The following is a 15,167-nucleotide window of genomic DNA, read 5'->3' as shown; positions in this document are numbered from 1 at the left end:
TCTTACCCACAGATTTTAAGGTGAGTTCCGCAGGCAGTCACAAAAAAAAAACAGCAAGAAGGACGCCACATTTGCAACCTGTGGTGTTTCCCTGGGAAGGAAGGAGTTAACATCAGCAAGGCTCAAGGTTTTGGCTAGTTTGCATAAAGCTGGATATTGCTGCTCCCCTCTCTGGGGTGAGGGAGGTGCCCAGTATGGAGTGTGTCAGACCCTGGCAGCGCTGCTGAACCCTGTGGATTGCAATGGCATTGTGTTGCACTTTGCTCATCCCTGCCGCTAATGATGCCCTGAAAGCCGAACACACCGGATAAATTGATATCAGGATTTCTGCCCCTTTGCACCTTGCTGTGTACTCTGCCATCGCTGACTCATATCAGAATACACGTTATCAAAAGAAGGGTATAATTTTGATTATGTTTCAAGCTTAATGTTTTAAAGTTGATCATTTCACTGCACACAATTTTTCAAAATAACCCGTTTCAAATACTTTTTCTTTTTGCAATTTCAGCTTAAAAAAAGCATAAGTGAAATGTGGTCAAGCCTTCAGCAAACCACATATGATCCTTTATGCTTATTTGCGGGGAATGAATTTTTGAAATTGAGTGCATCTATATTTTTCAAGAGAAGGTGCCTTTTCAGCTGAGCTGAGAGCACAGTTCCTGCGTTGTTGTGCTGCACTCTAGCTGTTTGTCTGTCAAATTCATACTATTCCAAAGTATTTGCCTTAAATTATTCCACTGTGTGTTTTGCTAGGCCATCTAGGGTTGACTATATATAAAAGCACACAGATTTTCTTTACATCAAGATAGCCTAAAGAGGGCAGGCATTAGTTTATTCTAATATTCCTCACTCCATCCCTGTGGGACTATTCCTGCATCAGGAGTGGATGTGATGGGCAGGCTGTGGGGACTCTGTCTCCCCCTCCTTTGTCCCAGACCAGTGGGACATGCATTTTCCAAGAGAGATGAGAAGGCAGCAGTTGCAGCCTGTGCAGCTGAGGATGGCTACGGTGCCTGTAGGATCTGGGCTATGACAGTGCATAAATGTCAACTTCACAATGAACATGGAGTTGACGCTTCCCAGATCCAAGCTGAGGGACACACTAATGCCGGTTTCACGTTGCTTCCATTCCTAGTGCTGCGCTTCTAGAGGAAGGGGAGAATTGTGTGGGGGTGAGACATCTCCCTTTGCTTGACTGACAGCCTAACAGAATCACCTTCAACTCTTTGGTCCTCTCACTGTTAAAGATGTAGGAAACAAAAGTGTCTGTGCCGCTCTTGGGAGAGCAAGGTCAGCCCTGGCAACAGCTTGCATTCTCCATTGATGCAAAATTTACTTCAGCAAAATGTGAGAATTTACTTCAGCAAAATGTGAGAAGAAACAAAGAACAGAAGCTTTTGAGGGCTCTGCACACCTGTTTTTGCTCAGATAGCTCTTGAGTCCCCCACAGCAGGCTTGCCCATGTCAGTACTTCCAAAGAAATACCCTGGGGATTTGGCAATTCTGATTCTGCAAACAACAATAAAGAGCAGCCCTCTACACTTTCTGACAGCTCAATTTTTCTAACTTTAATTATAGCTTGTTTTGGAAAGAAAACATGGGTTCCCTGGCTCTCCCACGTTTGGAGGGGGGTGGATCACATATCAGGGATGGAGCTACATTTCTGTCTTTATTCTATATTCAGGTATCATAGAAAGATGTTGTCTGCAGCTTGATTAGGAAGCAGTGGTTTTCTGAACTGGCAGGAAATGTCTTAACTGAGATCTTTTCTCCCTACAGCTGATTCCTCAGATTTCCTCACTGGCCTGGTTTACAACAGTGGTGCCCCTGGTGCTGGTGCTGGCTGTATCAGGGGTCAAGGATGCCATTGATGATTTTGTAAGATCTGTATTTCTGACCTGTACTTTGGAGTTGGTCTATGATTCTTCAGCACAGTAACTGAAATAAACTGCTTAAACTCAGCTGGTGGCAGGCACTAAGATGGGGTCTGAAATTAAGTCCCCAAAATCTATAGTTTGTTACTGAAACAGGAGCTAGAATTTCCAAATTGCTGAACAGCCCAGCAGCTCCACTGACTTTCTCTGAAACTGCTCAGCATGTCTGAAAATGTGATCACTCATAGATATGTCCGGATGCAGCCACAGAAATATTTTCTTAGGCTTCCACTTTGGAGAACTCATCCTCTGTCATCTACTACAATGTTGATGGAAAAAAAATTGGTAGGAAGCAAGTGCTCAACCCACTTGTGATTTTTTAAACTTGCTCAGCTTTGGCCAAAGTCTGCTGCCATCAGAGCTAATGGTCAAAAAGCTCAGTTGACTTTACAGAGTGATATTAGAGCTGAGTTTAGCATCTGATTTTCTCTCATTATTAAAATGATTTTGATGTTCAATGGAGCAATGCCAGAACATCAGTGGCCACTTTCCGTATGAGAGCAGAGGAATTAATTTCTCTGGTGTTTACAGACTAAGGTGGATGGAAGCAATGCCAGCTGAGTCAGAGCTGTGCTAAAGTGACATGTAAGGCTCTACCCTCCTTCTTCTCTCCAAGAGCAAGTCTGCTTGCCCTTTGCAGTCTGGTTATGCTCTGTGTCACTGCCATAAACATGTGCTGGACACTGACTCAGTTGTGACCCTAATCTGCCTGACCCATTCAGGCAGCTGGGTGGAAACCCAAAATGTTAATGAACTGCCTACGGCTCCTGTGTGTTTGGTTTCCTGGAAATGCCTTTTAACCTTCTGATCCAATTTTCAGAATCGACACAAAAGCGACAAACACGTCAACAACCGCCCAGTCCAGGTCCTGATCAATGGCATGTAAGTCCTTTTTTGCTGTAGTTCTCACAGGGAAAAGCATTTTATTCGTAAATATTTTTGATTTTTTGGTGTGTGTCTGTGATTCTCAAGGATCACTAAGCAATTTAAAATTGAATATTGTTTCACACCACTAGTTCATCATGCAGTTTTGGACTATGTGTTTGATTAATGAACCCTAGACACAATACCAGAATCTGTGCAGACATTATGGCTGTGACCTTGTGCTGACAAAAACAAAACTCTTTCTCTGTTTCTGGGTGTTTATGTTTAAGTAAGAATTTCAGAGTCATGTATTACTTTACTCCTTGCCCCAAAAGTAACATGCAAAGCTATCTTCTGGGTCAATTTATACTCATAGCATTTATTTTGCATTAAGAAAAACTAGGCATTATCAGCAAGGTATTTCAAATTAAGAAGCTGGAATATCTCCTTCATACACTTCATTATACTTTGAGTGTGTGTAGCACTTCTGGCTTAGATGTACCCAAAACATTTCAGCTGCGTGCTTTGGACATTGTACTGCTAGTTCTTTCCTGCAGAAAAAATAGCAGAGGCTTTGGCTTTCGTGGCAGACAGATGTGCTTGCAGCTCCGTGGAGTCCAACTATGCGTAGGACACAGCTGTAGACAGCTGGGAAGAATTTTGTGACTTTGTTCCACACTGTAGATAGCAGTATGTTGTGTAAACTCCAACAGATTACCAAAAGAATATAAGTGGAAACTGAAGAATAGGGACATAGTTTTTTGTGCTCTCTGCTAAGTAAACCAGTTTCTTAGTTTACTGTGTATTAGTTACTGTGTCTAGGAAACAAATTTTGACACAGAAATTTTATAATGTTTTGCCTTTTTCAAAACCTGGAAACCACAGATCCTGTCCAGCTCTAACCAACACTGAATAAGCAAGATCAAACTGAGTTCAAGCTTGAGCTCCCAGTCCTGTTTTGAGACTGATCTTTCTCACCTCTAGAATTTTCATATGCAGCTATCTTGGCTGTGTTGGTGTCTGCAGTTTAGCTGGCTTCCTGTATGCACATCTGGCTTGGTGCTGTGAAGACCACTGCAGACATGGCTCAGACAGTCAAGTGCACAGCCAAAGCACCTACACTGACCTTCCTGAAAGCTGGCTACTCCCGCCCTTAGTACCATTCAGGAAACCTTACACAGTCTGCAGTTTTCCCAGATGAAGTCTCTCACACAAAGCAGAAAGGATTTTTTGAGGCAATGTGGCCCTTTAAGAAGAGGAAGGAAGGGAGTAGTCGCTGCAGAGACAAGGACGAGGACAGTGCACATGGGCTGTACTGCTGTTTTGGGGGTTGGTCTCAACCCAGCAGAAGTCAGCCCAAACAGTGCTTTTATTGATTTTTACTGCTTTTTTTTTGTACTATGGTGGTGCTCCAGTTTAGTTTGGATCAGGACACATCATGGCAGGCCCTGCTCCCAAGTCTTGATGGCACCTACAGTCTGGCTCCAGGAGCAGAGCTAAGTTCCCCACTTTTCCAAGAGGCATTTGCTGTATGTGCTTACTTACTAGAGGTTTCCTTGCAGGTTAAAGGAGCAAAAATGGATGAATGTACAAGTGGGGGATATAATAAAACTAGAAAACAACAACTTCGTGACAGTGAGTACCGTTTGTCTCTGTCCTGATCACAGCTAACCTCTGCCACTCTTATCACTCACAAGAAAATCAGTTGTAGTGATGATGTGGCAGTAACCGCAAGCAGCAGTGCTTTGCAATGCCTGCTGACTGTGTGAATTCATGCCAAGTCTGTCTGTCTATCTGTGCTCAGGCTGATCTCCTGTTGCTGTCGAGCAGTGAGCCACACAGCCTGACGTACATCGAGACAGCTGAGCTGGATGGGTAAGTGAGCCTGGCCCTGGCGTGCAACCCCTGTCACCGCTGCAAAGCCGCCTTCCTGGGGACCCTGGGTTCTGGAGGCACACCTGCCATAGCTTTGGTAGCACGAGTTTCATAGCATGTAGAATAAGCCTTGGGTAGGTGTCTTGAAATAAAGTCTTCTGGTGGATACTTTTGCTTCTTGAGTGCAAATGTCATGTGAGGAGGGGACTTGACTTTTCAGTGACAGCTCTTCTAACTAACTCTGAGAGTTAATTAGACACATGTTCCTGCAATGCCCCCATCAGAAGCTGTTGCTTTTTTCTCCTCTAGTATTTTCCTTGAGTTAGATTATCTGGGTGAAATAATCATAATGGATAACTCTGGTAATCTTCTTTGGTCTGCTGTAGAATAATATCAATGCAAGCACAGAGCAAAGGCTTCCAAATGCTGCCCACTCCAGGACACAACTGGCTACAAAACCAGAGGGCTGCAACTTGTATTAATTGGAATAAACTGGAGCTGACTCATCTTTATGACCCAGTTTGCCTTACCTTTTCTGCTTTGCCCAGAACTAGCAACAGTCTGAGTGATTAAGCAAGACCAGAGATTCTAAGAAATTGTGTCTCTCCCAAGACCCTACAGACAGCCCTCTGCACTTTCCCCATTTGATTTCTGCTTAAAATGGGTTTGTAGTCTTCATACACACTAGTGCCACTTCTAAGAGGCCCTGAACTAATGCAGTATTCTTCTGACATTGCATTTCCAGCTCCCCAGCTAGCTAATCCCGGGACTGAAGTAATCTTCCAGATCAGAATACCATGGGAGAAAAGATTCAGAGCTCTCCTATATGCTTGGATACTTTGGGTTTAAATGTGTCATGAGTGACAGGGTAGAGAGCGCACTGCTCTGTGGTGATATTAAGAAGACAGAGCCACTTCACCTTTGTTACTATTCCTCAGAATTCCTCTGAATGCCTGTCAGTGCAACTGAAAGAGACAATCTACACCCTTTGGCCAGGTGAAACAAATGTACGGTGCCAAAGTCCATCAGATGGCTAAGGAAGAAGACTGTCTTCAAAAGCAGAAGTGATTTTCAAGGAGAGTTTTCAGTTCACTTATGACTTTCAGTTCATGGTTTTTTCTTATATTGTTTGCCACAGTGAAACAAACCTGAAGGTGAAGCAGGCACTGACAGTCACTGCAGAGCTTGGAGAAGATCTTCAGAAGTTGACAGAGTTCAATGGTGAGTACAAATGGAAAATCCACTTTACAGAGGATTTGCCCAAATTACAGAGAATGGCTGGGACACTTCCTTCCAAGCTGTCCAGTGTCCCCTGCTAGGTCTTCTCTGCAAACAGTGCCAGCAAAACAGAACAGGCTCTCTGCAGTCTGTACTACAGGTATCAACACCACATGTAAAGGAAAGGGTCCCTCTTTGCTTGCAGGTCTTGGTGCCATGCATGGCTATAACCTGACTATGCCTTGGTGGCAATTCTTCTGGATGGACACTTTTCTTCTGTGTCTGTCTGCACAAGCTGAGACTACCCACCTTAAAAGCCAGCACAAGAGTTCACATAACTGCACAATAGAAACTGTTTTCCCAAAACCTTACGCTTAGTTCTGGTCTCAAAACATTTTCACACTGCACTTTCACACTGATGTAGCAATGCTGATGCACTGATTACATTTATCTTCTGATCAGTGGCACTTCCCAGACACCACACAGACCTGAGGACTACCTGTGCATACAGGACAGGTCACTCCTTCCCAGCCTGAAGCCATTCCTTTTCTCTCCCAATGAAAAAATAAAGACTGAGTTTTAAAATATCTAAAGGCAAGCAGAATAGATGGGCTTAACAAGAAATGTGTCCTTTCTCAGCACTGTTTTCTGTACCAAATACAAGAAGGGATAGAATAGAATAGAATAGAATAGAATAGAATAGAATAGAATAGAATAGAATAGAATAGAATAGAATAGAATAGAATAGAATAGAATAGAATAGAATAGAATGTTTTAATTGGAAGGGATCTACAATGATCATCTAGTCCAACTGCCTGACCACTTCAGGGCTGACCAAAAATTAAAGTATGTTTTTAAGGTCACTGTCAAAGTGCCTCTTAAACCTGACAGGCTGGGGGCATCAATGACCTCTCTAGGAAGCCTGTTCCAGTGAGTGGTCACCCTCTCAGTAAAGAAATGTTTCCTAAAAGGCCCAGGCTGAACCTCTTCTGGTGCAACTTCAACCACTCCCATGTGTCCTGTCACTGCATACCAGAGAATACTTAGCAGCACATACAGAGAAAGGAGCTAGACCTGTCAAACCCAGAACACTCCATGCTCACACATCATCTGTCTGTGGAGAGAAGATGAGGGAACAGACCAAGTGGTGTTAGTCACGTTCTGCAGTGCTCTGCTGGCTTAGATATGAGGTCAAGATTATAGGAGGAGTTATTATGGAAAGGGGTGGAATAAGTGCTGCTGTCCTTGGAATGCCTTAAGGATTGCAGGCTCTCAGGAAATACTTTTAGATGCAGAGGGAAAATAATTTTAGGAAAAAAAGTTTTTGAAATAAGTACATGATTCCAGGACAAGTGGTGGGGATGTGGCAGAGAGCATAGCTGAGGCTGTCTCTGGTAGAGTTCCTTTTGCCTTTGTTGAGGTTTTATGCAATAGCATGTGTGAGTTTTGCCAAGTGTCATCTCAGTACATCAGGGTTTCTTTGAAATGATGGCTGAGGTTCTGGGTGTTTTAGGTCTTGAGAAATATGTTTTTACGTGTACAGTTAGATGCCTAATGTTAATAATTGGAGTGGCATGCCTTAATTATTTTCCTGAGCAGGCTGAAGTGTCTATCAATTTGTAAGCAGAATCTTAATCTGAGATAATCTTTCAAGCATGCTTAGCGTGATGGTTATCTAAGGGCACGATGTTCTTGGAAGTGCTTAATTAAAAAAACATTTTAAATATTTTGGAAAATTCAGGATTTTCTTATTGGATATTTATTTATTCTCTAAATCTCTATTTTACTTATGTTGTAAATAAAAGTGACCTCTTCACAATACTTGAAATGAATAAAATGTTTCCCAGGATGATTTATATTTGACAGTGTACTGGGAAGAGTGCCTGGAATCAGACCCAGCCTTGCATTTCCCTTAGCAAACCTTGGTAGAAATATTTAAATATTTATGCAACTCTTTATCTAATTACTTTTTAAGACAGGAAGAGAGGACAGGGTTGTGCAGCTAATACAGGCACTCAGTGGAATGCTTAATGTGAGTTATGATGTTTGTTTGATGGTTCAGATAAGGAGGATGCTTGCAAAACACTGAATTTCTTTGTTTGATTTGGGGAAATGGGAGACCAGAAAGGCAACAGTACTTTTCAGTTACCCTCTACTTATCACAGTTGACTTGGCAGTATTTAACTCTTTCAGCTGAAATGCATTTCAGATTTCTTATTGCTGTTACTGGGTGAGGGAGACAAGAGGCACGGTGCCTGGCTGTGGTGCCTTGCAGAGCTACTGGGCTCAGTGCACCTGCCCTGGGGGGACCTTTAGAGCTTCTCACTCTTTTGTGGTCAGTCTCATTTGGATGAATCCCTTCTGATCTCAAAATCAGGATGCCAGAAGCCCAGGCCACCTGCTTATGGGAAACCAGATGTGGACACTTGAGGTGCTCATAGGGGCACTGTCCCACAGCAGGCATGGTGCTCCTGGTGGGAGACCATGCCCTGGGTTTGCTTTGCATTGTGCTGTTTGAGGTTCCAGTGCAAAGACCCTGTTTCATTTGTGCTTTTCAAGGTGTTTGTGAGGGTGGCAGTGAGATGGGCCTGGTTACTAGAGACTTTCAGAAATGACGGGGCACAGGTCTGGTCCTTGTTGGACTAACCAGATGATAAAATAGAAGAGTAACACAGTTCTTAGTATGAATTCTCATGCCACATGTGTCACTGAATTTCCTAATTTTTCAATCTTGCATGTCTGGTGGTTAGTCTGCCCTAGATTAGAGCTGTTTTTGATCATTTGCATAATGTTTGATTTTAAATCTGTAGTGGTGAAGACGGTCATGACACTTAAAGCTCTACTTTTCTTCTGGACTCCTCTGGATTTTGTTTCCAGTCTCTTGAGCCTGGTGTGTAAATCTGAGAGCAGCTAGAAGAACTGTACTCTCTGCAAATGCTAGTATTTTAGCAGGTATTTATAGCCTGTGATGAAAATAACTGCTGATTAAGTGAACAGACTGAACTCTTAGATTGCCTTTCAGTAAGGCATATTTGTATTTTCCAGTTCTCAATACATCCACAGGGCTCTGCTTTGAATCTTTAAATGTCGGGTGCAGCAATTGATTTAAATAGTCATTTTTATACTGAGGTATCTGAATACATTTTATTACAAGAAATAAATATAAAGCGTGGAAATAGACACTCCAATCACTTACAGTGTCTGCTCAGTGGCCAAAGAAGGTAGTGGTATCTTTTAATGCGCTCCTGGGACTTGAGTTATAAAACATATGAAATTAAAAATCAGTGAACAAAGACACCTCAGTTAATTACTTTTCTGCAGCCTTTAGGCTATGATTCTATTTGCTTGGGCTCCTGCAGTTTGAGGGAAAATGAAATAGGAAAAAAAGATGATGTCAGCACTTTTAGCTAAAGTTATCCAGTGACATCCTATCACTATGAACTTGCTGTGAATGGATTAAAAGTATGTTGCTGGTTCAACATTTCTTCTCACCCATATAGAAGCTGTGGAAACTTTGTTTTGTGCTCTACCAATAAAAAATTGCTGTGTTCAAAGAATTGGATAAATGCAGGTTCACTGTGGTCCTTTCAATTATGAGATGAATATGGGGAAGAAGCAACATCCCAGAACATCAGTAAATACAGAATGGGAACTACAGGGTTAGGAGTCAGCTGTAACTAGAGTGTGAAATATTGTCTCTCTGAGGAGCAGCTGGGAATGCAGTTTTGATGACACCTTTCTGGACCAAGATTTCCATTTTTGCTTTTCCGTTCTTTTTACAGGAGAAATCAGATGTGAGGCACCAAACAACAAACTGGATAAATTCACAGGAACTCTTACTCTTCGGGGAGAGAAATATGCCCTGGACAATGAGAAGATGTTGCTGCGGGGCTGTACTATCAGGAACACAGAGTGGTGCTTTGGGCTCGTTATTTATGCTGGTAGGTAAAAAACTGACATGCTGATTGCAGAGCCCAGCAGCACTAGGGTGGGAATACATCACACCCAGCATGCACAAAGGAAGCAAGTGTTTATGTTTCTACCAGGTACAAGAAGAAAAAACTTTCTTGTTTCAGAAATCCACTCAACAAAGTACATGAGGGGAGTTTTGATCGATGACTAAGAAAGAATGTAACAATTAAATTTGGTTAAGAATTCCCTCAAGTGTATTGAAATAAACGCTGTGTATCATTTTTATGTGATTTTCATCCACATTGGAATATCAGGGTCATCAATAATATTATTGATTAGATATATGCTTTTCATGAGCCTAGTCCTTCTATTGTTTCTATACTCTAGACATGTGAAATAATGCATAATATGTCACCAATAACATAGCAATACCAAATATGCTAGGAAAAGTGATTAAACCTGAAAGGAAGGGTTGAATGTTAAAAGAGTTTAGTCAAAGTCCAGATTTAGAGGTTTTATGTGACTCTCTCCATATAATCTCAAATGACAAATGACTTAAACTGTTTCTGCCCAAGTTTCCCACTAGCATTCTTAAACTGTGTGTACCTGACTTCATGAGAGCTGTGATGGTTATTTATGCTGAAAAGCACAGTGGGGCCTCAGAGGGAATCAGCTTTAGAACAGCTAAGCTATATTACTAAAATTATCAAGTGTGCTTCATCTCCAGGGCCAGACACAAAGTTGATGCAGAACAGCGGAAAAACAACTTTTAAGCGAACAAGCATTGATCGGCTCATGAATGTCCTTGTGCTGGTGGTAAGTCTGATTAATGTGTCTTCCTTTCTTCAGATGTGTTCATCATTTCCAGATGCTCCACCTCTCTGTCCGCACAAATGGGGAAATATCAGAAGTGACTAATGATAAAAAGAAAAAGTACATCACAATTTATTAGCAGCCTGAGTTCTGCGGTGCCTCTGCCAGGCCATCTTTCAAAGCAAGGCCATTACATTGACAGAATTAAGGACTTTCCTTCTGAACTTGTCATTTACTCTGCTCTCCCTTTTCTCCTCTGCATTTTTGTGTGAGAAATATTTTGAAGCCTACAAAGCCCTTTTTTCCTTCTAGTAATTTTGTCATTTTCTATTTAAATAAACATTAGCAGTTCTCTCTCTTCCTCCCGATTTCTTGGCATCTCTGGTGATATCTGCATAGGACTTGGTAATTGAGTTTGCTAATTTACATGATGCCAGCCCCTGACTTAACACGTTAGGGTAAATTATTAGACATGGTCTCATTAATGCTCAGAAGCTGGTGTTTTAAGCAGCTGGGAAATTTGAGAACACTAATCTTACATAGCAGGCACTATTCTAAGATTGAAAAACAGATTGAATTTGAGGGTTAAACTCATCAGTTGTTTTAACAAATGGCAATTACTTCCAGGCAGAAATAGTGATTCTTTCACAGACTTTCTCAAGATTTTACTGCTTGAGCTCAAAGCCACTCAGGGAAGGAAGACATACACTCTGACACTACTTTAATCAATGTTGCTTGAAGAAAAGGGCTTTCACTTCAGATTTTATTTCCCCCTGAGTGCAAATTTGCCATGCTTTCCCATGCATGCTGCACCACCTTCAGTTTATGAGACTGGGAGACTCTCTGGTGGTCAGTGCTCATTTTTCCTGCTTCTTCCCTACTACCCTTGCTCTCCAGATCACCCTAGCAGCCAGCTGGGACAGGATCCATTCCCAGGCACTAGAACAAGCCCTGGGGAGGCATCCAACAGAAATCTGTGCATTACAGCAAGGCTGTCCTGAGCTCTCCCTGCCCTCTCTGACTTCATGCCTCCTCAGCACAGGAGCTTAGAGCACAAACATCTCCAGGGTGGCACCGCCCACCAACCTCCACATTTCATCTCAGCCCCTGCATTCCTGGTTTTTTTTTCCTTTGGATCCCAAAAGTCCTTTAGGTGAGCCCAGCAATGACACAGCACAGACAGCCACTCCAGGGTTAATTTCAGTTCTTCTTGAGGCCTTGCTCTGTGTGCAGTAAGGGCATGCCCTTAATTTTAATAATCTTGCACCAATCTCTACCACAGGAAAGTCTTGGTTTATCAAACTTACTTATCATCAGCTTGTCTCCCTCAGTGTTTTTCTTCCCTTTCTCCCCTTAAGTGGAGAGGAAAACCAAAGTAAGTTTGGGCCTCTTGCACTCAAAATTTTTCAAGCATTTGAAGAATTTCACATTTTGGTAGGTGTTATGCTATGTTCTGTCTAGAGAGGAGAATGGACTGTGGAAGGATCCACGGGGCACAGAAACAGAGCAGAGGAAAACTGAACTGGGAATCTAGAATTTAATGTTCTATTAGGATTTGCTAAATCTCCTTTCACAAGCCAAAGGTCCCACCCAGGACTTTCAATCTGTTTGGCCTCTCTTTATAAAAACAAATGAGATGAATTTACCTCCTGGCTCTGTTTTAAAAAAACTGAGCAAGTTGCAGCCGATTGCATCAGCCTCTGCCTGAGTTCTTGGGTGCTGGAGGAGCCAAGGGTGTGTTTGTCTCCTTTACACATTTTTAAGGAACCTAAAATTTTGGTGTCTAAGTAAAGTTCTGTCATGCATTAAACACCAGACTCTTTGCACACCTAAGGGGATGTGGCACTGGGTTTTTCCAGCTCACTGGGTGGTCGAAGGTTACAGACTGTGGTCATAAAAACAGGCAGTATATTGTGCTCTTGAGTTGGAGAATACAAAGCAGCCACGACTGACTATAAATAGGTAATTTAAATGTAGTGAAGCTTACTCCACATTAACACTGACAAAGTTATTTTTGTTTGTTTGCCCATAAAACTTCCAGGCACAAAGCAGTGTTTAAGCAGGTTCGCCAAGGGAGTGCCTGTTAAATGTTGCCCTGGTCTGCCCCAACAAGGGTTAATCAGAAGCAAACCTTCCCAGATGGCAGTCATAACTGTTTTGTCGCATTTGGAGGTGTTTCTCATCGATCTGAGACAGAAGTTAATGTTCCTCCACTGGGGATGCACTTGCCAGCTCCAGAAATGCTTTTTTCTCCAAAAGCTGCTTTTTAGCAGGCTAGGGGGAGCAAATTTTCAGAGAAAGAGAGCTCTCACATTCTTCTCTTAAACAACTGACTGCTTCAAACCCCAGAGCAGAACTCAAAGTACCAATCAAGAAACTGAAACTGTTTTAATTCTCAGTCCAACAGTCAATGTTTGTCTTGAAGTCAAAAGTCACTTCCTCTTTACAAAACCCTTACCAAGAGGATCTTCAGCAGTCAGTGCATGGGCAGGAACCAGGGAGGGATGATGCTCATGCTGGAAAGCTCCATGAGCTTGCACAAGCAATGATTTTTCACATTGTTGTCTTCAGGGCTGTGGCTGCAATTGCAGCACCCTGCACACAGTTGTTTCTGCGCACAGAAATTAATCTCGAGGGCTGCTTTTAATGGCTTGGTCCTTTCCCTTTGTTTCAGATCAAAGAGAATGCTAGTGAGCCTTGTGCAAGCACAAGTGTTGCACAGGAGTGGGGTTGCGAGAGCATTGGCATGCCCAGTGCACAGAAAACAAAATGTGCATAAATCAAATGCAGCTGTAGGCAAGAGCTGCTGTGGTATAGAATCAGAGTAGTTGGAAGGGACCTTAAAGATCATCTTGTTCCAGCACCCCAGCCATGGGCAGGGACACCTTGGGAAAGTTCTGCTCCTGTCTTGCCCCACATTTATTTCTATTGCTGAATCACACATTGAAATTCCTACAGGGACAGCGATATTCTGCAAATGGATAATTTTTAACCTCTGGGGCAGTGAGGTGGGTCATGCCTCCCAAATACCCTTAAGTCCTTATAATTACAATAGCACAGATTGAAGTATGTTTTAATTTCTGGTTCACAGAGGTTTAAAAACACTGCACCACATTCCTTACCAGCAAGCAATATTGTCTCAATTTCACAAGCTGAGCAATTTATTTGGCTTCGCACAATTAAATAGAAAAGCTACCGCTCATGTGTGAAATAAATGTGTCCCCTGAAACTCAGTCTGCCACCTTTTCTCACTGCAGTTCCCTTTTGTGGCTTTTTGATATTAAAACTTGAGTTGATCAGGCATGAACTTTTCACCAAGTGATTCATATTGCTCCACAGAAGTATCTTTCTTCCTCCCACAGATTACCTCAGCAGTACAAATATTAGCTTTACCATAAATGTTTCTATGTTTGTCCCTCAATTACTGTTTTTTAAAAAGGTTGATTACTGTTTTAATGTGATTGTTGCTGTGTGGCCTTTACATAATGGTCCAACTTAGTGATATTTCCTCTATAATGATTATCCTTGCAAAAGATGATTTTTATTGCTCTCTTGTGCAGCCTGTTGACTCCATATCTTCACTTTTTTATTATTATATTGGTTGTTTTATGTCAAATGTTTGGAAAAGACCATGCCAAAAGAATTATTTTCTCATCATTTGTTCAGGAAGGATGATAAGTTAACTGCAGTTTATATCCCCCACCATCACCATTTCTACCTTACAAATATTGTAATTATATTAGCAGGATTCCAAGAGTGTGGGTCGTCCCAGTTTTTAAAGCATTGTTAAAAACTAACTTCATTAAAAGTTGAAAAACATCCTCTAAGCTTCCATCTTTGAATTAAATGGACTTGCTGCATTGAAAATGCTTATTAGCAGGTAGAGTCACACAGTGCTCTGTGTCAGTGGACATAATCTTCCTTTTTCATCTACCATAGGGCAGATAAATCCTTCTTCTTCCTTTCTCCTTACTCTTGGAGGGCTGTCTGTTAACACATTTGCTTTTCACACACCTGTTTATGACTTTATTTTTTTCTTTTCTCAATTCTTTATTACTGTTGGATTTAGAGTTCTGTAATTCCTTGCCGTTTGTATTAATTTCTGTTAAATTTATTTCTTTCTGTTCTGTCTTCTTTTCCAAATAAATGTATTGCTGCAGTCTTGTCTTTTTTAATCAAAAAAATACTTAATGATCTATATAATGTTTTTGTGTCTCTTAAATAGTGTTCCTGAGCAAGCCTCAATTTTCAGTAAGGTTTCCCAATTTGAAATTCACTTCCCAGTTGCTGTTGCCCTGGTTACTTTAGGCTTCAGGAAACAGGCTTCTCTAAAGCCCAGGGATATGCATCACTAGTTGGTGTTGCTTTTTGTTTGCTCAAAGGAAATGTAATCAAATTGTGAGGGCAAATACTGAGGCAACCATTAGCTTTGAGAAAGCAATTAACTCTCCTCTAACCATCAGAATAATATCCAGTGTTAAATTCCAGACTGTATGCTGCTGGATTATCCTTAGTAGTCTTTCAGAAATTGTGAGAAAGACTGTGATACAT

The 15,167-nt window shown here is 41.7% G+C and overlaps 1 protein-coding gene across 4 annotated transcripts in view; it reads left to right on the top strand.

Moving 5' to 3' along the window:
• Positions 1-15,167, top strand: part of LOC115915492 (phospholipid-transporting ATPase ID-like) — a 72,011-nt gene that overhangs the window by 30,060 nt on the left and 26,784 nt on the right. For all 4 annotated transcript variants that reach the window (XM_030968948.1, XM_030968946.1, XM_030968945.1 and 1 more), the window contains 7 exons: positions 1,780-1,878; positions 2,755-2,816; positions 4,361-4,433; positions 4,603-4,673; positions 5,812-5,894; positions 9,674-9,832; positions 10,531-10,619. In XM_030968948.1, the coding sequence (XP_030824808.1) occupies positions 1,780-1,878; positions 2,755-2,816; positions 4,361-4,433; positions 4,603-4,673; positions 5,812-5,894; positions 9,674-9,832; positions 10,531-10,619 (636 nt within the window). The remainder of the gene's footprint in view (positions 1-1,779; positions 1,879-2,754; positions 2,817-4,360; positions 4,434-4,602; positions 4,674-5,811; positions 5,895-9,673; positions 9,833-10,530; positions 10,620-15,167) is intronic.

This window comes from Camarhynchus parvulus, chromosome Z, assembly GCF_901933205.1.
Source record: "Camarhynchus parvulus chromosome Z, STF_HiC, whole genome shotgun sequence".
NCBI classification, from domain to species: domain Eukaryota; kingdom Metazoa; phylum Chordata; class Aves; order Passeriformes; family Thraupidae; genus Camarhynchus; species Camarhynchus parvulus.
This window is presented reverse-complemented; position numbering and strand designations above follow the sequence as displayed.